Source organism: Coffea arabica, chromosome 9e (genome assembly GCF_036785885.1).
Source record: "Coffea arabica cultivar ET-39 chromosome 9e, Coffea Arabica ET-39 HiFi, whole genome shotgun sequence".
Taxonomy (NCBI): Eukaryota; Viridiplantae; Streptophyta; class Magnoliopsida; order Gentianales; family Rubiaceae; genus Coffea; species Coffea arabica.
In genome coordinates, this window is record NC_092327.1 from 39,083,696 (window position 1) to 39,105,219 (window position 21,524).

At 35.4% G+C, this 21,524-nt stretch overlaps 2 protein-coding genes across 2 annotated transcripts; one reads left to right on the top strand and one right to left on the bottom strand.

The window, feature by feature from the left end:
* Positions 1-80: 80 nt before the first annotated feature.
* LOC113709337 (probable WRKY transcription factor 31) lies at positions 81-2,805 on the bottom strand. Its single transcript, XM_027232085.2, has 6 exons — positions 2,266-2,805; positions 2,037-2,135; positions 1,748-1,915; positions 1,311-1,646; positions 1,096-1,209; positions 81-970 (listed from the first exon to the last, which is right to left on the bottom strand). The coding sequence occupies exons 1-6, from the start codon at positions 2,584-2,586 to the stop codon at positions 290-292; spliced, it is 1,719 nt and encodes a 572-aa protein (XP_027087886.1). The 5' UTR covers positions 2,587-2,805; the 3' UTR covers positions 81-289.
* A 14,408-nt stretch (positions 2,806-17,213) lies between these two features.
* On the top strand, positions 17,214-19,138 carry LOC113709523 (uncharacterized). Its single transcript, XM_027232306.2, has 3 exons — positions 17,214-18,154; positions 18,532-18,567; positions 18,707-19,138. The coding sequence occupies exons 1-3, from the start codon at positions 17,296-17,298 to the stop codon at positions 18,832-18,834; spliced, it is 1,023 nt and encodes a 340-aa protein (XP_027088107.1). The 5' UTR covers positions 17,214-17,295; the 3' UTR covers positions 18,835-19,138.
* Positions 19,139-21,524: the final 2,386 nt, after the last annotated feature.

Genomic DNA, 21,524 nt, shown 5'->3' on the forward strand with positions numbered 1-21,524 from the left:
GCAATTGCTCTTGGCGTTTCATTTTTCTTGGGTTCTACGGTATTTACTGAAATTCAAATAAAATTTATCACTACAGAAAGTGGCAAAAAAATAAATGAAGAATTTTTTTTTTTATGTTCCAACATTTTCCTCTGCAGGCCCGACCTAAAAAAACTAAAAAATATGAACATGTTAACTATGTTCAGCCAAAATACATGTGAGGGAAAAAGGAAAAAGAAAGATTAGACAAAATTAATTAACATCAAATATCTCCACAAAAAAAAAAGCAAGAAAATGGAAGCTCTTGAAATTAATTCCCAGGAAAATTGGCAGTTGGCGGTGTTGATGTGGTTGGATTACTATTGTTGCTGCTGCTGGGATGAGAACCACCAATGATAGAACTGATAGCAGCTGCAAGGGCCGCGGTGAAGTTGGGATCAGCTGTGATCGCGGCCGTGGCAGCGCTAAGCGTGTCAGCGAATGATGGGTGGTGCTGTCCTTGTTGCACCTGTGGATGTTGCCCTTGGTTTTGCATTTGTGCTGCTGCTCCTGCAGCTTCAATGTCCTGGGACACTTGGAGACCAGAAAACTTCGATTGATTGTACAATGCTTGGCCAAAAACCTGATGCATTTGTGGGTTAGCCACCGGAGGAAAGTTCTGGGGAGGGGTTCCAAAAGGAAGCTGAAATGGGGTGGAGGGTTGTCTTTGGAATTGTAATGGATTTGGAGTTTGAGTAAGGTCTAGTGTGACTGTTGGAAATGGAGCCGAGGCTGAAATTGTTGCCATGTTAGATGAGCAAGGTAGAATGGTTCTTGCTAGAAAGTTGGGATTCATCAGTCCATCGGCACTTGACATGGAGCCCGAAAGTAGCATATTCGCGGCTGCAGACGTCGTCGAAGCCATCGCCATGGCGGCCGGAGGAAGCGGATGGTTGTGAGTACCTTCGTATGTTGTTATTAGGACAGTTCGGTCCTCAGCACACCTCTGAACCTGGAATTGAATATAAAATTCATTCATAAATATTATAGCCTGTGCAGATCTTGAAATTAGAAACATGCTTGCTTATCATTTGATCAAAATAAATGCTTTCTTGGTGTAGTAATTTTTTTACGTACCTGTTTGCGCACTGGACAACCAACAGCCATGGTGCACCGGTAGTAAGCACGCGGACACGGATTTCCTTTGGCCATCTTTTGTCCATATTTTCGCCATTGGCATCCATCAGTAATCTGTATTTGATTTGATCGAATTGGTTTAGTAAACAAATCAATCCTCACATGTACTTAATATCATCAGCTTGATCATTGTTAAGGATTGTATCATGAATTACCATGGGAGCTTCTGATCGGGCTCGAACAGAAACACGAGCTTTCCTCATGGTAGCTTCGGCTTGAGCATGATCAACAGTCTTCGATGATGCGTTTAGTTTGGCAACTTTGTTGGGAGCCCAGCCTTGTGACTCGGGGCTTTCTTCCCTACCAACTCCTTTATTCCTAGACAGTTCCATATTATTGTGGGGTGATCCGGAAAGGGTTCTCTCCTCAGACGAAGAATTGGTTGGCTCGTCCATCTCGGCTGTGCCACTAGGGCCTAAGTCCAAGAATTGTCTTGGAACTACAACTCCTCCATTTTCAGGTTTATTTTCTTCAGATTTCCTTTCTCCAATCTAAATGATGCAAAATTTATTCAGCATCTCAAAATTAATAGTGAAAAAAAAATCCATATATGATTGAATATTATATCGAGTTAACAGTTAGACAAATCTACCTCATGGTCTTGTGTGGTTTGGGGTTTGGCATTCTGTTGTTGCTGGTGCGTCAATGTCATGAGGTGCATTTGCAGGGCAGTGTAATTGTTGCTAACCTGACTTAGCATCTCTCTCAACCTTCGATTTTCAGCATTCATTCCTTCAAGCTCCACTTGAAGCTGAGCCAGCTGAATTAATTGTGCAAAACAGGAAATTATTATCAAAACGTGAAAGCTAATTTAACTAAATCACCAAATTAGACTTGAAACATCATTCAGTCGATAAGAAAGTTAATTGTCATCCTCTTACCTCAAGCTTAGCCCTTTTATCTTCAATATCTGATGAAACTCCATCATCCACCGTGGATTGATCACTTCCAGTGTTCGCGATAACAAGTTGGAGGCCCGTCTATACAGGGGGAAAACAAAAAACAAAAAGAGGTAAGCACATAATCGTGAAGTAATGGGATTGGATTAATTCACCAGATATATCAGATTAAGACAAAAAAAAAAGTACTACTGTCTTGTGGGATGCTTACATTTACAACGTCCATGTTAGTCTTCATCTTGTCTTCACCATGACAATCTTCTTTCTTGATCAGGATATCATTAGCCTTCTTCTTGTCCGAAAAGAAGTCAACTTCGCCAACAACAACCCTCTTCTCACCATCGGACGAAGCAGCAGCGTGCGAGTCTTCCCGGCGGTTCTGATTGGCCAAAAACTCGGCGGCCGGAAACATACTCAGACTACCCTTGCTAGGATTCAACCTAGGACTCAAATTGAATCCAAAAACCGGCTTATTTCCAAAAAATCCTATTTTGTCAGAATTATCTACGGTTACGCCCCATCCTTTGTCCATAAATATCAACCCCAGAAACTAGTAGTGTTTTTGCACAAAGAGATAAACACCAGTAGCAAAATACTCTGGTCAATCAAGAAGATTGTTGTTAATCAGGCTGCAGTATTCTAAAGAGGAGAGAGTCTAAGAAGTTTTTCACAGGTGGAATGGGGAGGGGTATATAAGGAGGTGGAAATGAGGCGAGGGGAGACGGTGTCTTGATTTCAAGGTTACGTCGACTGAAAATTGTTCAGATTTGATCATTTTTGATAAATTTACGTAAGGAGATGCGTCAGAAATGGTGCCAGATGGAAATAAAGTCCACTTCTACTGGAATAAATAAAGTAGTAATATCTCAGCAATAAATAGAGTTGAAAAAAAGGGGGAAATCGGGAAAATAAGGGAAGGTTTCGTCTGTGTTTCGTCAAGACTGAGTTTGACTGGTTCCTATTATAATTTATAAGGAAAGGAGGAAAAAGCTAGTACTAGTTAGAATTCAGCGAAAAAACAAAAAGTAAAAAAAAAAAAAGAAGAAATATAGAGAGAGAGAAGAGAGAAATCCACCGGCCCGAAGGGTGCGGCGCGTTCCACGTGATGAAAATGAAAAGGTAAGAGGAGAAAGTCAACCGATTTGACGGCCAAGGTTTCTGGGGGAGAGAGAGAGAGACGATGATGGATGAGGTGGGGTGTGTTTTTTTTTTTTTTTTTTTATATATCCTGGGTCCTGACTTGGTTTGGTTTGGTTGGTTGCTTAAAATTAGTAGTGTGTGAGTGCGTGAAAAATGAGTAGCGTGTGCACGCACGGGCGGACGCAGCAACCACGTCTTTGGATGGATTCTTGGGAGGGACAGATCTGTGACTTGTGTGGGTTTGGAACCCAGTGTTGACTGTTCTGCTTCGGGATTGGGCGGTTCCCAGACTTTCTGGTTTGGCCTTTGCCTCCGTGGGACCTGGTCCTGTGCGTGCAATTTTAATGGGTTTCTTTGACTTCTTTTTTCATATCGAAATTTTTAGTCAGTAATTAATTGTGACTAAGCATATAGATTATTGAAAATTGAATGTGTTCTTTTGCACCATTTTCTTGTGATTTGGAACCTGTAATGCACTGCTGTCTTTCTCATTTATGGCATCAGTTTTACCTACTAGTAAACTGGTTGCTAATTAACATCACTAGCTTAAATTTTTAATTTTGTTGTTTGAGAATTTAAAAATCACTCCAACAAGATTTATATCACATTCTAGGTGAACAATTTTAGAAGGAATGTGAAATAGTAGGAGTTTTTTGATCGATGAATAATAATACAAATTACTTCCCCCCCCCCCCCCCCCCCGGGTATAAAATCAAATCATAATATAGCTTGATGTTTTTCTTTCAATGGGTACGGTGTGGTCATGATTTCAAAATCATCGGTTTTGATTTCTTTGAAAGGTGGAATCGGAATCGGTCCTTGCAGGGACAATTACGGTGACGATTTTGGAATCTTCAATTCCCATTTTAGGCTCTAGTTCTTTCCGGTTATTGTTTTCAATTTCTGTTTGTTAGTTTTTCGATTTTTTGAGCTACACATAATTACTTATGGTTATGAAAATGATTCTAAGAAAATATGACAATCAATTCAGAATAAGAAAATATATGAAACAATACCTCAGATTTATTGAACATTTTAAATAAAGTAGAAGATATTTTTGGGCGATGGTGTTTGGGTTGGCCCTAGAGCTGAGGTGGTGTCTTCTTTCAAAAATTAAAAGAAAACAATTTGGATGGTTCGAGTCAGCTTAAAACTATTGGTTTCAAATCTGGATGAACCAAAATCAGAACCTTCAGCCAAGGTCTTGGACAGATTCTGTTTCCCAAAGCCAATTCCATTTCTAATTTGCCAAATCGCCAATCCAATTCTCACCTTTTTCCAGTTTGAACCTAAATGGTGACCATGTCGGCCACATATCTTATTTGAAAGTCAAATTTATTCACTTTGAGATTTTTTTTTTTCAAAGTGTCAATATTCACATTAAGGAAATAAAAACATTACAACTCCTAGCTTGTTTAAGATAATAATAATATGTGAACCATTCCTACGAGAAACTTCCATCAAATACAGATTTTCTGATTTTGTTATATTGAACTTAAGAAAATGTTTAAGAGAATACTATTTATTAAACATTGAAAACATAAAATTACGTGAGGAAATACACTGAGGGAAAACTAAGCAGTGCGCAAAATGCAACACCAGCTAGCTTACTGTATAGCCACTAGGCCTTTGGTACGAGGGTTCAATTCTTGCCTTCCACCAATTTATCATTAGATGTGGTGGTCTTAATTGGCCATCTTCGATGGAGTCTTTACTCACATCGAGTCCTCTTCCCTTCTTCCCATAGATTAGGCTAGATTAGATTATAAGAATCCTAGTCTTGCGGGGAAAAGAAAAAAAAAAAAGAAAAAGCTAGCTTACAGTACCATTCAGACCTTTCCTTCCTGTCTTCCAATTCAGTCAGATACTACTAAAAATCTCCCAACTTGCTCTTGCATTTATTTTTTTGGATTTCTTTAAACCCCAACAGATGATGAACTACCAAATAGGAGAGAAATGTGATTTGTGCTACGAGGCACTTTTATTATGGTAGGTTCCCTTCTAGATAGACGAGCGAGTTACTCTGCAATTACTCTTGCACCGAAAAAGCCAATGCACAATACGAGTACACAAAGACTTGGAGAGACAAGACAAAAAATGAACATTTATGGTAATTAAACGGACCACAATCTCTAATTAACGAAATAAGACGAAGGAGAAAAGAAAAAAGGGAGCAAGTGGAGACAAAGAGTCGATGGCTTCTGAACAAGTATGACCAACCAGGGCGTCTCGTGGAAAAAGTTTCACGTTAATTTGACCTTTCAATAAGTACTAGCATTTTGCCGTGACTAAGACGCGATAATTTGCCTCAATTTGACAATTTGGATGACAGTCAGGAGAAGCTGCTGTACCAGTAGCCATTAAGTTCAGACGGAAACATCAACGTTCATTAAGTTATAAGGTTTTGAGATCAAGAAACTCCTCCTCGATCTTCAGACAGGAAATGCCTTAAAAGCTAGTAAAAAAGACTCAAGTTTTAGATATATCATCTGATCTTTGGTCCTCAGCAAAAGAAACATATTTTGCCAAAGTATTGTTTTGTTTATGGCCATCGAAAAAGGGTTAAAGCGTGCTCTCCTGTCGGCTGGATCCTGTGTAGTGTGTACTTTGTATCCTTTTCGGGATCTTCAAAGAAAAGGGCCCGACCAAAATGTGGAAAAGTTAAAAAAGAAAACGAAAACAATCTCCTGTCTTGTTTGCACCTTGAACAGAATAAAAAGGCGCCTCGCCTCGCCTCACCTACTTAGTTAGAGGATTCTTCTGCCCGCCTTAGTTTATGTTCTTTTAATCTTTTCTTGATTGCTTAGGTTTGAAAATTCTCTCCATTGTCAAGTTTGGAAATCGAATTTTGGGTTTATCTTCGGCTGATTTGGGTAGGAAATAGAATCGTGATCCATCGGTTTGACAGGCTATAGAATATATAGGATTTGAGTTTTATTAGCTTTGCTGCAACCAACCAAAAAGCAACTGCGGCCATCAGGCACACACGTTTTTATGGGATCATGTTAATAATAATTTGTAAACACCGCTTGGCCCTTTATTTTGATTATATACTCCAGAAGCAATGGACAAAAACTCTCGGGTGACCCAATCTCTTGTCTTAGTATTGAAAACTATTATTCAAGAAGTAGCTGGCGGTTCTTTGTTTTTGAATGTGGAAACATGATATGATCTCGCGGTCAGCAGATGCAGGTAATAGGTTGTCTGGCTGTGACCATCGTGGGGTTTCTTACGTCAAAGATGTGAGGCTCCCTTTTTCTTCCTTCATCCAACTTTCAAGTCAAGCACAATGACCCTACACGGCTCCGGCGGTCTCCATTTGCAGCTATTGTGTCTGGGAAGTCTTTCTTGGTCATTTGTCTTCCTCTTTTTCCACGAATGCTCCAAAAATAGTAGTAGTATTTGCATTTAAAAGAAAACTGGAAGTACTGAATTAAACTTGAGGGTGTTTGGACAGCCTTTATCGCCGAAAAATTGTGTCGTTTTCGGTGATCACATTTTCTTATTATCTTTTTTCCTCACATACATCAAATCGCTACAGTAATTTTTCTACAAAAAATTCAAGAAAATCCAATCCAAACAAGGCTAGAGGAAAAGTGAATTACATCAAAAAAGGGAAACAGGAGAGAAAGAATAAGAGGGAGGATCTCTTGGTACGATTTAGATGTCGGCTCAAGTAGCAAAACTTTTTGATGCATTTTTTAAAATATAAATTGACTTGTTTAAAAAAAAAATATGTTGAATTTCTTCCTTGTAACGAAAAGAAATTTTAAATGAAAAAGTCTTTATAGGAAGTTTCCTCCAATAATCTTCTCAATATATGTAACAAGCTACAAATTGAAGGACCAGATGATAATATATAGCAGGATTATTTTACAAATACATTAGACGGAAAAGGTTGAGAATTTAACTGCTGAATCAATTATTTCTCTGTTCTTTAAGTCCTGCCTTTGAATTACTTTTCGATTTTTTCTTAAGTGACTCTTAAGATGGGTCAATATGTCAGGTCTTCATCATACGACGTCATGAGTTGATTATCCGTTTTCAAGTGACGATAACGCATGAAATTTTTACCAAGATCACTGTCCAGATTTTCAAGAACCGCAAAAATTTCTTGCTGGTGGGGCTTATCTAAGCTCATCATCTATCTACATACTTGCTTATTCACCAGTTGATATATTTTAAAAAGTTTCTAATATTTTGACGTCTCATTTTTTAAGATTATTGAATTATTTTATTCCTTAATAAATTTAATTCATTATTATCTACTGATTATATGTTATTTAAATCCCTATATAGCACGTACGGGACATAAGTTCAAATGTCTAAATCCTTACCTTTTTTTTTTTCTAAAATTTAATTTATTTTTGATCACTTGTAATTTTCGTCCATAATTGGATATAAAGCTAGTTAGTCTAGAAGGTATAGTGTTTTTTTTTTTAAAAAAAAAAAACCAGTTAAGACGTAAGAGAATAATCGTGCTAAGTAACAAAAGAAGTACTGAGTTTGTTTGGATAGGGTATTATTTGAAATATTATTTGGAATAATTACTGTAGCACTTTTTATGATATGATGTATATGAGATAAAAAGATAATTAAAAAGATAAAAACTTATATTAAAAATTGTAAAGGTGATGTCAGCAAATATATTTGACCAAATAATCTACCGTCTAGTACTATTTTTAATGGGAGACCTTGACTGTCAGTTTGAAATGCGTGCTGTCATTAGCATGAATGGAGAAGATTGAACCACGATTTCTTTAAGCTTTAAACTTTATTTTAACTTTAAAATGTAGGGCCATCTGATCAAAGCAGCTGTGGAAAAGAAAATTAAGCAAGATGGAGAAGACAAAAGGAGGGTTGACTGAGATTCATTTCCCTTGACCATACACCAACTCCAACGTGGCTTACTTGCATGGCATAGAAAATTTGGTGTAAAGATTAGGTTCTGATTGGACCACGGAGATCAAGGTTCAAGAGTTTGGAAAGAAAAGCTGCAGGCACACGATTCTTACAAGAGGTTCATTAGGTTATTTGCCCCTTAGGGAAATGTTTCCCATTTCACATAGTAATAAGAAAGTACCAAAAATCGATAAGAATACTATGGTCAGGCAAATTACCTTTTACATATCAGTTCTTTTTTCACTAGAGATTTATCAGTTTCAAAGTGTAGTGGAACTGACGTGATAAATTTATAAACTATTCCATGCATTGACTCAAGAACTACAGAGACTTTACTAAAACTCGTAACGTATCAATTCTACCCTTTTTTACGTACTTTACATTATTATGGTATTTTGCACATTGTATCACGAGGCGAAGTACCTAAAAATTGCTATCTTTAACGATACGAGACTGTAACAGTTCACTTGTTTAGTTTGGTAGTTCACTTTTCTATTCATATACATGTTTAATTAGGTTTTTCCTTCTCTTCTATACTGTAGAAATAGTGTAGATTGTTGCTGCCGCTGAGAAAAAAAAAATGTTGACATGATGATGGAGATTGGGGGGCTAGTCCAAGGTATGCTGAGTCATTACGGACGCTAAATTTTGGATTTTGCATTTTGGCGTAAATTCTGGGCTCAGGGTTGCTCGTGGTTTGGAATCATGTCCAAGCTCTACGGCATGGCTGGTCTCTGTCGAAGTGCTCATCATGACCAAACCTTTCTAAATTCTCCAATTTAGAGCCACTTTTCTTGTAACTTTATAAAATTTCTTCGCTGTTCATTTTTGAACGCTTAAGGTTTTGCGTGCTTCTATTTCTTTTTTGAGCAAACTAACCTCCTTTTAATTTATTGACCTACAAAAGAAACGTATTCCTACTACAGTAGAAACTCTAGTGTAAAAGCAACACTATACAACAAATAAAATATTTGCTTACTCGTGGAAATGAGGGTCACCGTCTACGTAATATGAAGAGGCTGCATCTCAAAAATAGTAAGTATTTGTGACTTGACAATCATAATTTTATGTCATAAAAAAGTGATTTTTTTTTTTTTTGGCTTTTTGTGACTTGCACCCGTCGAACAAATCGCGAAGACTTATAAATATCTTGTAGTGGATGAAGAAGGCATGTCTTCATCTTTGCTATCTTCCCCGTGTCATTAAGGATTTTGGGACCCACACAATTCTTTTCTAGAAACCATAATTTGTCTTTATCCATGCTTTTCCTAGAAATTTCCTGTAGCTTTATGCAGAGAGTCTTTTCAGGCAAATTAGAGGGGGCGTTTTCTTCGTAAAAAGGCCGCCCTCAACTTTTGCAGTTTTGTCAAAGAACGTTGGCTTACGTTCCAAATTAATCTTGCAAAGTTCAAAATGATTTCTCCAATTTTCCAAAACCTCCCGAGACCGACATAACCAATCGCATTCAAACCCATGCTTTTTTCTTCAACCATATGGAAACAAAACGATTACACTACTCGTTTTCAACCTGTTTGGCCTCAAATTTCTTTTCCACCTGTATGGTTTATTGTCTCTTAATTTATTTATAAATCAAATACCATTTCCACGCTGCCAGTTGTTCTTTCTTCAATTGGGCAGCACTATAGCTGTCAAACAAATTCATTTAACTAAGTTTACCTCTATACCCGTCCATAAATAGATGGGTATGGGTATCTTAAATTTTTGTACATGAGTATAAATGGATTACCCAATAATACCCATCAAATCCAATTAACTCATTTAGAATTGTCTTTCCTCAAACCTCCTCTCTTACCCCACCCGTTTTTTTTTTTCAAATTTGCACTTTGTCATGATGTTAACTATTTTTGTTTCATTATTATTATTATTTGTTGGTTTTATCTTATCATTTTATTTTCTTTTAGTTTGTTAACTTGCTCATTTTTCAACATTACCAATTTATGACAATTTTTAGTCTCTTTTTTTTTACTTTTCCAAAATAAAATTTTAAATTTACACACGAAAAAATGCTAGATGTTCAAAATTTTTGGATTAAGTTTTTATGTTAACTTTTATAGTACTTAGTTCAAAATTTTATATTCCTATTGTTTAATTATTAAATAGTATGTAATTTTGCGACATAGAGTACAGATGGGAAAAAAATTGATAATTAGATTTATTGAGCATTATAAATAAATATTTAAAACTAATGATGGGGGCAAATGATGGTATAAATTGATAACTTAGTTTGTGAAAATGAATATAAATGAATTTACAAAAAGATAAAAATAAATGAGTTATAAATGGGTAATTGGGTTACCCAATTCATTTTTTGACTTATCTATTTATACCCATCTTATCTATTAGATGGGTATAAATGGGTTGACTCACTTATACCTATTACCCATTTTACCCAACCCAAACCCGTCCAAATCACCAATTTTGACACCTCTAGACAGCACCAAGCTTCTTCCTCCAAAAAAGGACGAGAAGAATAAAAGAATGTCAATTCTTTTGACATCAGAACTGCGAAATGATACACTCAACACAACAGGCATGCCTTGGATTCTCTTGATAAGATATCTAGCACGTATAACTGCTCTTTAATTAACATAATCAGAGTTTGGTCAATTGCACCGGAAGATACAAGCTACTTTTGAAATTACCAAAAAATTTGTGTGTACCAAAATGTTTAATCTTTTGGGATTAAATGAAGCAACATATAATTTGTATGGATCATTCGATCTATTTTTTGGTTATTGAGAAGTAAGGAGGTTTCTAGAAAATATTTGTCATCTTATTTTTCTTTTCTCAAGATTTTCTGTTTGTTGGATTACATATCTACACTAGAGTTGGGATTTAAATTCGTAATTTTCGATTTTTATGAATGTTAATCAATACAAGTTACTTTTATCCCATGAGACAATTATCCAATATTTAGAACCTTTGAAAAGTATTTGAAATATTATTCTTAAATAATTGTAGGGCAAATTACTATTAACCCCTCTGTGTTTTCGTACCTTTCTATATGCTTAATAATAATCACTTAACTCCCCTATAATTTTATATAGAGCAAATAATGGATGGAAAGCACATTGGCCAATTATAGCACTAGTTAGAATTGTAGGAGTCCATCTTCAAATACAACAAATGACGAGGCTTCAATCACTTTATATAAAAACCATTAGGGGGCTATGTAATCAAATGCAAAATCGTAAAGAGATTAAGAGCATGTTTGGGGTTGCAATGCTTTTACTAAAAAGGTACTTTTGAAGGATAAAAATACTTTTAAAGTAGTTGAATTTAAGAGTAGAGCTTTTGATCTCTAAAGCATTTTTAACACAAGCCCAAAATTGATGCTTTTATAGCAACTTTTATGTGTCAAAAAAATAAAAAATGAATTCTAAGTATTTTCTTATAAAATTTGAACTAAATGAAGAGATAAATATATTTTAGAAATTTAAATTAAATATTATGAAATAATAAAACACACTTATGCAAGTACATGCCCGAGTAATATAATTAAGTGCGTAATAAGTATTTTGATAAAAAGTTCTATTAATTGAAGTGCTTTTTGATAAGCTACCGCAATCTCAAACGAGTAGATTATATTTTTAGTATAATCTATATTTCAGGCTTTAGATATAATTTAGGAGTACATTTGCATCTAGAAAACCGTTCCAATCATTTTTCACGTTATATAAAATCACTTTCCATTCATTTTTCACTTTATATAAAATCACACGGGGTTGATCATTTTTCACTTTATATAAAATCATTAGGGGACAGGACATAAACTGTGAAACCAATGGGGGTTGATAGCAATTCACCCATAATTGTACGTACATTTATCGTCATCATGTTTTGGTACAAATTCAAGACATATTAGTTATCTTGTGATACATATGATACCAATAAAATCATGCAGGTAGTAGGATACGAATATGATTAAGATGATGAATCTGATAGAGTATTGTAAACAGCAATTTAATCTGTTACTGATTTGATCCTAAGTTGATCGGCTTCACTGCATTGTCTAAGTGTTCAAGGGAAGTAAATTCCCTTTCATGACATCAACATCCATCAGTATCATGCAAGCGTGCACCGTCTCTGAGATGGACAGCAATCCCTAGTGTCCAAAAAAAAAACCACAAATTTTCCATACCTAACCTTCAGGTTGAAAATTGAAAATGAAATGAGAGAAAACTGCACGCATGCATGCATGCAATTAGTCTGAACCTGATTAAGAGATCAGAAAACTTTTCCTTCGTGCCTGGTAACCTTTTTCCACATCTTCAAGTTTCCCCGAGACATCAAATTCTGAAATCTGTAATGTTGAAAACCGCAACAAGCATGGCGATTTGGACCGACGGGGTCTTAATCAACGGAAAACGGTGGACTTGTTGTATCATCAATGACGCCCGCAAGCACCCCACTACTACGCCAGGGGCAGGGAACGAAAACCATATATTAATTCCGCACAGGTTGCCAACTGCAGGCTGCAGTATGCCTGCCTAAGATACCTTTCACACTCGATCGACTGTGCATTTCTGCCATCTTCAGAGGGGATTGAATTGATACTTATCAAACTTCTGCGGGCGACGGTTGATGACTTTTGAATTTCATCTGATTCTCTATACACCTTTTTCAAACGCATACTATTCATTTCTTGAGGAAGACCAACTTAACAATTTTTTTTTTTTTTTTGTTGTTGTCAAAAAGACCAACTTAACAATTGCTACTTCCTTTTCTTTACTTTCCTTTCCATTCTTTTTTTTTTTTTTTGGCGTTTCAATCCGTTTCATGGCATGCTTTTCTCTTGGTCAAGGAGACGTAGTCCACAAATCTTCTCAAACAAAATATTCTGAAATCAACCTACAAGCAGCACTCCAACTCACATTGCAATCACTTTTTTCACCATCCATATGAAGTGTTTTTAGCTGCAAACTTTGACTGGTCGGTTTTGCCGTTGGTATTTATTGAAACAATAGGCATGCTAGATGGCACACGAGATGCCATTAGGTTTAGGCCCCGTGACCCAGGTCATGGTCCTGACCCGAGGCCTTATACACTGAACTTGGCCTCCGGCCCATTACATCAGCTACATGCAGCATGCAGGGACGGTATTAACTTTTTCTTTTTCTTTTTTTTGGTTTTTTTGTGGTGTGTTGGGGCCTGGGGGGCCGGGTGGGGGGGGGGGGTGTTTGGGCGGAGCGGGCGCGTGGAGTTGCATAGGCAGCAGCCTCCGAACTTTTAAAAAATATATATAGGGTCTGTCTAACGGGTGTTTATAGAACATTTGTTAAGATATATTTTAAGTATTATATTTTTGAAAATATAAGATTAATTAGAGAAAATAAATAAATATGAAGGAGGGTAGTTAAGATTAATTAGGAAAAGTAAATAAATATGAAAGAGAATAGGTAAGATTAAATATGGAAAGTATATAAATACAAAGAAGAGTAATAATTAGTAGTATATGTATATATATATATATATATGATAGGTTAGGTGCAAGTTAAATTAGAAAACCCTTAAGTAGGCTTTTGAAAGTTTTGTAAACTTATATATGAAGTCTTAATTTCTAAATCAAAATTTATCACTTTACCCCTCCCCTCAACATGTTTATCGTTATCATATTTAGATATAAATTAGAAAATCTACTTAAATGTCACTATCTAAACCAACTCTCAGTTTTCTCATATTAGCATAAGACATAAATTTATTATAAAACTAATCTTAGTATATAATTAGTATTTGATTTTGGTGTATTCTACTTTTAAATGCTAACTAAAGAATCGCCTTTAATTTTTCTTTGTAAAATATCCTATATATAGCAATTCAAGTCTTAGTTTCCTTATATTAGCATACATATCAGTTTCACTTTAATATTTTTATAGCATTAGTAGCTAGTATAACTTTTAAATAATAAATAAATAAATACTATATTCTTTATGGGTTTTTTCTAGCCGGTGTACCATGCGTATTAGTTAATAAGTTATATTATACTTAACTTAGCTTACCATATGAATAAACACAATCATAATTATTTTAACCCTTGCATTTCGACACTTACAAATTAATTACACCTTTTAAAAGAATTCTCATCTGAGGCCCCTCTTAGCTAGTCTCTCATTAGACACTTGCTATCCAAATCATTCCTTTATTAGATATGATTATTATAACTTTAAAATAATAATTAAGAAACACTATATCGGTAAGCAAAATAAAATGAAAAAGAAAGACAAGACTAAGAGAAGAAATCAAACTCAAGTACAAGAAGATTTAACCACAGGGATAAATTATTAATGGTAAATTTACTTAAGCTAAAAAAAGAAAAAAATAGGAGTATTAATTAAAATAAATATAAAAAATTTCAACTTTTGTTTCTGTTTGATCAAGCATCGATCTTTGCTAACAAGCATTGATTCTTTTACTAAGCTCTAATTTTTAAAGGCAGTTTTATATTACTTTACAATTTCTTTCGTTATATCATAAATTCTAGTTATTAGAGATTTAAATAATTATTCTTATTCTAAGTTTATAACTCAAAAATTTACGATGAGTATTAACTTATAACATGTTTGTGTAATGTTTGCCCCCCTAAAGCAAAATTCTGGTTCCGTAATTGGCTGTCTGCTAAGTAGCCCAGGTACTATTGCACCAGCCTGACCGGGTGTAGCAGCCGCTCTAAGGTTAAATTACGTATGCTAGCGGCAGGTCTTTAGAACTGAATGCTAAACCCAAATTTCGCTCTATTAAGCTCGTTCTGGCTCATTGGATGATCGAATAAGCCAAAAGCTCAAGATCATAATTTTGTGCTCTTTTTTCTTTTCTGAATTTCCTATCCTGTATCATATTTAATGGAAAAAGAGGATATTTTTGTGGTATATTGCTAGCAATGAAACTTCTAAAAAGTTGCCAAAACAAGAGAAGATCGTTTGATCGGTAATAATCAAGATTGTTGGGTGCTACCAACCGGACTGGGGCTCTTAAAAGGTGTTAGTTAGGTCACCCCTTTATCTAGTCAGATCAGTAGGCAAAAAAGGTTTATTGTAGATTGGGTGCACACGCCATCTCGCAAGCTTGTAAACCAGACCGAGATCCTCCTCTATAATCATAGTAGTTAATGGTACTTGGCTATTTCACTTTCTGCGGTCGAATTAGTAAAGGCGCCCGGGGAAAGGTTATTAAAGAACGGAAGGCGTTGTTTTTCATGCAATTTATATATGTTTTCAATTGGATTGACAGAGTATTCAATACCATTCTCATGGTGTCTCCTCGATTAATTGCCTTAATCTCATTAGTCGGGAAAATAGCAAAACATGTCTACATTGGTTCTTCGTCTTATATATGCAAGCTGCCTTGCGGCGGCTTAATCTAATTTTCATCCTGAATATTCTTTACTGAAATTCAATCTCTCCATTTGAAGTATTTCTCCTTTCATTAACGTTGTGTTCTTCTGATGTTGTTAGTTCTGTTCAATTGGTCCTTGATGCATGGCCTGTCAATTGTACATTGAACAGCTTCTACTATGTTTGCTCGTCTTATGTTCATGTCGAGCACTTCAGTAGAAACGTGGGGAAAAACAAGTGAAGAAATTGCAGAGGCTGAGGACGTACGACGAAGAAGAGGAATAAGCTTGAAGCCAACGACTTCTGATCCCAAAAGAGGCGCATAATTAGCTTAGTTTTGGCACCTGAGAGTTGGTAGTGCAGGCTGGCTGGCTGAGTTTTTGCACTAACATATATTGGCATTCTGTGTTTGCAGCATTTGCTTTTCGACACATTTTTCTGTTTTGGGTTAGTTTAACATCGACCAAACAAGATTGTGTACTTCTTTTGGTGCAAATAAAATTGAATACGAATGTTAGATTATATGAAGATAGATTGCTTCTCCTCCCACGAAGGTAATCATTTCATGAGTGATAGTCAACATTACTAGTGTGACTATTTGTTTCTAACCGAGCATTGAGGAATGCGAGGTTGAACATTAGAAGGTTAGGAAGATGAAATCAGCGTACCAAACTATTTTATAAAGATCCGGAGAAGTGCAAAAAGGTAATACAATTTTCCATTTAAAAAGGGGCATAATTTAGACATAAAATGAATAAGACTCTGTTAATTGACATCTAGGTCGAATTGAATATAATAAAATGGCTTCCAGTCTTCCACTATTGGTAATGCTATCAAATCAATATCGATTCTTATAAGCTAAAAGTTCTAATCGATAATTAGGGCAAAGAAAAATTTTAGTTTCATTAAACTTTTTTAGGGCAAATTACACTTTACCCCCCTGCAGTTTAGTATTTTTTCAACATAACCTCTCTATGGTTTCAAAAGTTATACATAACCCCCTCATGATTTAAATTAAGGTGTCAAAGTGACGGAAATGATCATTCGTAACGGAGTCACCTAAAATGTCAAAAATACCCTTATGTAAAGTTAAAAATTATTTATTAACCAACTGAGGGTTATGTGTATATTTTGAAAATTATAAGAGGATTATATGGTAAAGCATTAAACCATAATGTGGATATATAGTAAAACATAAAATCATATGGGTTTAGTGTGTCATGTATTTATAAGGGCAATTTCGATATTTTCAAAGGTTCCGTTACGAATGATCATTTCCATTATTTATTTGACACTTTAATCAAAATCATGAGGGGATTATGTATAGTTTTTAAAACTATAGGAGGACTATGTGAAAAATCGCTAAACCATAGGGGGGCAAAGTGTAATTTGCCCCTTCTTTTATCTGCCCTCTTGTACAACCAAGGCACATGATGTCCAACAATATTTTTTTAGCAAGGCATCTGTTGATGCGCTACCCCAGGCTTATAATATCAAACTTCATTCACCTCACGTGAATTAATGCTTCTCTGCTCATGACTGTTGTTAAAGGATGTTTCTTTCTAGGTTAAATCAAAATTATTCCAGTGAAAATACAGTTAAAGTTTCCCATGTTGGAAAGCAAAAGCAGAAGCACTCAATTACATGAAGTGGGAACAAAGTCTTAGTATTGGGAAAAAGAAAAAGGTAAAGCATAAAGTATAAAAAGAAATTCTCAGAGAGATTCCTCCCAAGTAAATGGTTAACTTTACTCATTACTCCCCTAAGCAATGTTGAACTATACAGAACTTGCTCGAGAGTTGAGGTCATCACCCTGAAATTTTTGCATCGCCTAATTCGTATCCAAGATGGTTTCTACATACATGGGAAGATCCAGATGGGATATGATCAATTTACTACTCCCTGGTCATCCCTGCTTTATTTTTTTGCTTCTTTCTTTACTTGTAATTCCATCTTTAACAGGTCTTACAGAAGCACAATCAAAGCTCTGCAGAACGTCTTGTGGTGATATACCAATCAACTATCCCTTTGGCATTGATGATGGCTGTGGCAGTCCATACTACAGACACCTCTTTGTCTGCTCAACTTCAGGACAACTTGAGTTCATGACTCCTTCAGGGAGATATCCAATTCGAAATATAACCTATTCTGACCCTCATATTCTTTTAACAGATCCTTTCATGTGGAACTGCCAAGATGGCAACAACTTTCGTCCCACCAGGCCGTTCAGTCTAGACACCAGCACGCATTTCACACTTTCATCCCAAAATGACTACCTCTTCTTCAATTGTAGTGAAAACTATGTGATAATGGAACCAAAGCCTATGTTCTGTGAGCGATTCCCTGAGCAATGTGATTCTGCTTGTGACAGTTCCAGTTACCTCTGCCGACACCTTCCAGAATGTGCATCTGCATTGAGGAGTAGTTCATGCTGCTCTTACTATCCAAAAGCTACCGAATCGTTAAGGTTGATGCTGAGGCATTGCTCAACTTACGCGAGCGTCTACTGGAGAAATCTTGGTGTAACTCCACCATTTAATCAGATCCCTGAATATGGTATACGAGTTGATTTTGAGATTCCGGTGACAATGCGTTGCCTTCAGTGCCAGGATACGGCTAAGGGTGGTGGTATTTGTGGGTTTGACACAGAAACACAGAATTTCTTGTGCCTCTGTCAGAAAGGGAATGCTACCACTTTCTGTAAAGGTATGTTTAGTTATGGCCCTTCCAGAAATCTTTGTTTTCCCATTCTGTTTGTTCAAAAAAAATACTCATGGAGAATACTACTTGAACTAATTAGCTATTATTGAGATTCTTTTTCAAAAAAAAAAGAAGCTATTATTGAGATTTAAATTACAGTAGATTAAATAATATTCGCTAAACAGATACACTATAAGATGTCAGGAACTCTGGATTAACATTACGTTAAGGGCAAATTTATACTTAAAACCTGTATTAGATCGTTTCTTGAATTTTTTATTGGCAAAGGTTGCACCGCTTGATCACCTCAGTATTTGAAATTTCAAAAGCTATCAGGCCTATGGACTGCTATTTGACATTGTTTAATTCGTTCCATCATGCAGATCGCAATAATTCTCAGCATTCGAGAGTAGTTGCAGGTTAATACATTCTCAATCACCTAATCTCGTTATACTATTGAAATGTTGTGAGCTGAGCATTCTGGTACTGTTTATGCTGCACCTGCACCTTCTAACAAGGCAAGTTTACTCTCCCTGATAAACATCTGAACTGTATCAGGTACGGTAACAGCAGTTTCAGTTGCTGGAGCGATTGGAATCGGCGCTGGCATATGGTTCTTGAGGAAAGTGAGGACAAAAGCTCCTGTAACCCACGGCGTGCAGAGCAATGAAAATAGACTCTTTTGAATAATCATTTGTTTCCAAGCCAAAACATATGATATATTGTCCGAGATTGTCAATTGTAGCATTCGCCATATAGGTAACTCGTGGAAGCACATGTCAAGTTATAATCAACCTTATGATGCACTTTGTCTATCTTTTACTGCTATTGTTGCCATTTGAAAATTTTGCAGAAATACCGTCATAGTATGCCAGTAATATCATTGCTTTGTACTCTCTATATTGGCTGACAAATTGTACTGCCAAAGCAATGACTTCTGGATTTTCAGATAATTTAAGCAATGAAAGAGATTCCTTTGCCTCTTCTGAATTTTCAGATGTCACACCGATGTTCCTTTAGAAAATGAACCAAGACCTTTAGCACAATCAGTTAAGGTTTCGCTATGATCATTGCATTCACATCACTCTCTTGCGGGTGACTATAGTTTGCCAAAAGTTACCCGATCACAGCCTCGCAGTCTTTTACAATTATTAATCCCAATTGCGTGTTGTAGTATAGACACAAATATAACAGATGTAGCCATTAAGACATAAATAACATACCAAAACACAATAAATTTTAACACTCCTTAAAAATTAGGGTAAAGTATACATTACCCTTCTATGGTTTAGCAAATTTTCACATAACTCCCCTGTAGTTTTAAAAGTTATATATAACCTAATAATAATTTGGATTAAAGTATCAAAGTGACAGAAATAATTCTTAGTATTAATGTGAGATTACCCTTATTTAAAAACTAAAATGGTTGAAATAACCAAAATATATAAACATAATATGCATGATATTTTAAACTCTTATGGTTTTATGTTTTATTACATAACCCACTTATGATTCAGTGCTCCACCAAATAACCTCCATTATGGTTTTCAAAATATATACGTAACCTCCCTATGGTTAATAAATAATTTTCAACTTTATATATGGATACTTTTGACATTTTAGTTGATTCTAATTATGAAATACAAATTTCGTCACTTTGACATTTTAGTCCAAACCATGAGAAGTGTGTATAGCTTTTAAAATCACAGAGAATTATGTGAAAACATTAAACTATAGGGGGTAAAGTGTATTTTACTCTAAAAATTATGTGCCACAATCAATCTCATCTACTTAATTTCACATTCAATCAATCCCCACTATAAAATGCACTCTACAATAAAAAAAAAAGTGATTGAGGAGCCCAAATCCATTTTTATTTGGGTTCATTTAGACCTGTTAAACTCGAACAGTCGATAAGAGTTTACAAATTGAACGTGCCATGGGTAAAGGAAGGCCACACAAGAAGGTTGTCACCATTTATAGGCTCCATGTCTATTTGAGAAGATTATAATGTCTCGTGGATTTGCTCAAATTTGTGTAAAGGAGCTACAATAGTATGTTACCTAGAGAGTGTTTGCATTGCCTTGTACAAGTTTTGTACATTGAACAAAACAGGGCTTGAATTTTTTGTTTTTTAACCATGTCTGGATTTTGCTTGTATAATTTGCCTTGTGGTCTTCTGCAAAATTTGTTGCGTCCAAGTCTGCATATGCAATTAGTTTTTCGAATGCTAAAAATTGCTGTTTGACTCTTGGGGGGTCTCAGTTCTTTGCATTTCCATGAGAACAAGTTTAAGATTTTGCCACATCTTTCAAGTCATATGTTTCAGCGGTAGGGATCTAATGTAAAATTAAGAAATTACATCTTCTGAATGAGTCTGTACACGAATGAATTTCGATCATTTAAATTTAGCTTAACCAATTTTTTTTGGGGGAGGGGGGGGGGGTGTGGTGCGTTAGTCAGTAGCTACATAACCATATTCTGATAAGCACAAACAAGAGGCACTAATGTTGTTGGGAATTCCCAAAACAACAAAATACTATAGTTGTCTTTTGTGAAATTCATTTTGGAATACTGGGAGTGAAGCTCGCGAGGCGCGGGAGTGAAGCTCGCGCTTGTATTTTCAGGCTTTCAGCTGCTCTTCAACTCTTTTTTTTTTTTTTTTTTTACGATAAAATTTTAGACAATGTAATAAAATTGGGAAAGAAAATAATAACAGAAAAGGTGTATATGAAAGACAAGTATTCAAGAATATTAGCCAAGACAAGAATATCAGCCAAGAAAAAGATAAAAATCAATAATAAGGTGAGTTTACTAAAACTTGAAACACAATATCTATTCAAAATTACAAAAAAAAAAAAAGAAAAAAAATGTTTCATCTTAGGAGAAAAACAAAATTAAATGGATGCTGTCAAAACTAATCACAATCATTAAAATAAAAACCCCAGCCTAAATGCTTGCCTTGCAGCTAAAGGAAAAATATGTTGGTCTATTTCTTGAATTTTTTCTGAATTAATAGAAATTCGACCTTTTATCTAACAACAAGTCTAAAAATAAATATTTCAAAAATAATTGGAATTCTTTGTTCTAAAAATTTATAATTCACGATCTCTCAAAGAGCAACACAATCACAATCTATACAGTCTCGTAAGAAGATTAGCCTGATGTGTCATTCAAGGAAAGTTCCTATACAAATCTTCATAACCAAGTCTTTAGCTTGGACAGTAAGCATATTACAAAGGCATGGCTGGTGAAATCATTTTGCATATTCACCAATTAGGAGATTATTAGAATATCTTCATATCACAACAATATATCAACCATGAACTTGTGTATATATTAAGGTAATTATGAGAATATCTTCATATCACTAATA

Excerpts from the sequence above, each read along its gene's own strand:
- LOC113709337 (XM_027232085.2), bottom strand. The coding sequence starts at position 2,586 with ATGGACAAAGGATGGGGCGTAACCGTAGATAATTCTGACAAAATAGGA. Across the intron at positions 1,647-1,747 it reads AAACCACACAAGACCATGAG|ATTGGAGAAAGGAAATCTGA; the intron begins GTAGATTTGTCT and ends TGCATCATTTAG. Across the intron at positions 1,210-1,310 it reads CCCGATCAGAAGCTCCCATG|ATTACTGATGGATGCCAATG; the intron begins GTAATTCATGAT and ends AATCAAATACAG.
- LOC113709523 (XM_027232306.2), top strand. The coding sequence starts at position 17,296 with ATGGTTTCTACATACATGGGAAGATCCAGATGGGATATGATCAATTTA. Across the intron at positions 18,155-18,531 it reads TGCTACCACTTTCTGTAAAG|ATCGCAATAATTCTCAGCAT; the intron begins GTATGTTTAGTT and ends TCCATCATGCAG. Across the intron at positions 18,568-18,706 it reads GCATTCGAGAGTAGTTGCAG|GTACGGTAACAGCAGTTTCA; the intron begins GTTAATACATTC and ends GAACTGTATCAG.